General features: G+C 40.7%; 1 protein-coding gene across 1 annotated transcript in view; it reads right to left on the bottom strand.

Annotated features, from left to right (window-relative positions):
• Nucleotides 1-373: 373 nt before the first annotated feature.
• The window catches only part of LOC108494009 (zinc finger protein 541-like), a 2,665-nt gene continuing 625 nt past the window's right edge, over nt 374-2,413 (bottom strand). Inside the window, exons 3-5 of the mRNA XM_017808074.1 lie at nt 2,057-2,140; nt 1,065-1,212; nt 374-614 (exon numbers count right to left, since the gene is read on the bottom strand). Of these exons, the coding sequence (XP_017663563.1) occupies nt 598-614; nt 1,065-1,212; nt 2,057-2,140 (249 nt within the window). The 3' untranslated portion in view covers nt 374-597. The remainder of the gene's footprint in view (nt 615-1,064; nt 1,213-2,056; nt 2,141-2,413) is intronic.

Raw genomic sequence — 2,413 nt, 5'->3', positions numbered from 1 at the left:
CCAAAAAAAAGCATTTTATCCCTCCAAGTACAATGAGATGAGACCACTAATTTAGATCCAATTCATTGAATTAATCAAAGCCTTCCTTTTCACTCCCACTTGATATTTCTACGAATCAAAGGATAAAATCCCACCATTGTTTCAGTGGCAGTAATGAGGACCCCCCTTTGCAGTACCCCACCTGCTGAGCAAGAGGCTGGGCCTGCAGAAGAATGTGCATGCCCAGGTTCTTTTTTCGTGCCAAATGCTCTGTTTACAACACCAAGGAAGCATAACAAACTTTGGATAATGTTTTCATAAAGACAAAGAGACAAAATGGAATGAACTTTGGTTTAATGACTTAATAAATGCAAAAAGACAAAATATAGACCATAACACCAAACCTCTTACAGTAACTAATCAAAATCTCTTTCTAATAAACTAAACAGGAAAAAACTTCAACCCTAAAACCTTAAAAACCAATCTAATTTACATCAATTCCTATTTACATCTAACTCTTGCTAGCCCCAGACAACCCCTAATTTGGTTTTTTCTTCTTGGGGTGAGGCTCATCTTCCTTCTGTGGGCAATGCCTTCTCTCATGTCTGTTCCTTTCCTTCATTGTTTCAAACACCCTGGAAGTTAGGAAACAAAGCAGCATTTTGAATTCCTTTATTTTTAATTCAGTAAACATCATTAAACCAAGCTTCAAGATTTCCATTTTTAAGAATTTCCATCTTTTGGGGATTTGACATATTCTTAATTTGATAAGCACTGAGCTTTGTTATTTCAACTCTTTCAAATTTCTCTTTCTTTTCAGGACATCATATTTTTATTCTGATTAACTCCATTAAACCAAGTTTTGTTGTTCCTACTTCTATGAACTCTGTCTTGTTGGGACACAGCAAGGGTTCTGAATGCTGAGGTTTAAATAAGCTGGTTGGGGTTAAAGTGAATTGTAATGTTGAACACAGCTGTGAGAGGTGATCCTCCAACTGCCTTAGAAAAGTTCAGTTGGTTTTAGTCTAAAGCAGCAGGTTTTTAGCAGAAGGAAGAATAAGTTTCACACCGTTTGCATGTCCTACATGGAAACAGGCCTCCTGCTGAGCGGGGTGGCTGTGGCGGTTTGCAGCATGGACACACAGTGCTGCGGGGCCTTCTTCGGCCTCTCTTCTCCATCTCCCCATTCTCCTCCTTGGGAGGGTTTTTGCTCCTCTTTGGTCTGCCCACAGTCTGAAAATCAAAGAGTCTTTATGAATTTTTCCTTCTTTTCAGAAAGCTGGAAATTAGAGTGTCCAGTACAAAAATTTATCGGCCCAAGCAAACTCCTCCGAACGCTAAAGAGCTGAGAAAATGCCTGGATTGGGCTGCAAGGATGGGGAGCACACACAGCGCTTGGAAGAAAAACCATCTCATTTCTACTGCCCAAAGTGGTGGGATAAATATGTAATTATCTATATAGCTACTTCTACATTTATCATTTATATCTCTCTATTTATTATCTATTTATATATTTTTTTTCCTCCACAAATGTCTAGGGAACAGGTTAAAAATTCAGTCAAATTACTGAAGATACACAGTTACCCAGTTTCTACCACCCAAAATATTCTCTGTTTCTGCGAACCAAATTCTTGTTTGCTGGCAAGAAAAGTTTCACCAGAGCCACAGCACCAGCAGCTCCTTTTAGGGAGCGTGCTGGGATGCTAGGAAAGATCCCTGAAAATCTGCAGCCTCTAGTTTAACACAACCAGGATTACTCATGTTAGGAAGTAGTGGGGAATTAAGGATCTGATTGAAATCAGCGAGGGTGCCAGCACTTCTTGAAAGAAGTCTGTAAGGAGTCAAAGCCCATTTTGGTGATGGCGTGGCTTTGTTGGGTCAAAGTTATTCAACAGAAGTCAGTATTTCAAAGCAGCAATGCAATAAAGCCCTGGGCAGCATCTGCTGTGCCTTTCCCAGTGCACGGGGTGATGTGTTCCTGGTAGAGCGGCATCTCGCAAGCCCTCCCAGCAGGTTTTCTCCCCTTTTCCCAACCCTTTGACCCTCCTTGCATTTCTTGATTTTTTTTCCCACTCACCTGAGCAGGAGGGGGAGCAATCCTACGTTCTTTTTTCCAGGAGTAGTAGTACTCCACACACTGTGCCACAGTCTTACTTTGAATCTGTTGTGAGACAACGGAAGGAATCTAAAATGGCAATCTTGTACTGTGCATTGGAGAAAAATTAGAGTAGAGAGTAAAATAGCAAGTAAAAAAGTGGAGCAAGAGGAATAGGAAGTAAAATTAAATAAGTAGGGAATAAAGTAGGTATTATGCAATGTAGTTAAACGTGTTATGTCATATCATCATGGCTAGGCTTCGCGAACAAAGATTTGGGAAGGCTCTATCCACATTTGCTACAGGCACGCTGGTGGCTTATGAGGCCAATACGTGACA

This window comes from Lepidothrix coronata, unplaced genomic scaffold (genome assembly GCF_001604755.1).
Source record: "Lepidothrix coronata isolate B3197 unplaced genomic scaffold, Lepidothrix_coronata-1.0 Scaffold22, whole genome shotgun sequence".
NCBI lineage: Eukaryota > Metazoa > Chordata > Aves > Passeriformes > Pipridae > Lepidothrix > Lepidothrix coronata.
The sequence above is the reverse complement of the archived record's forward strand: the minus strand, read 5'-3'. Positions and strand labels throughout refer to the sequence as shown.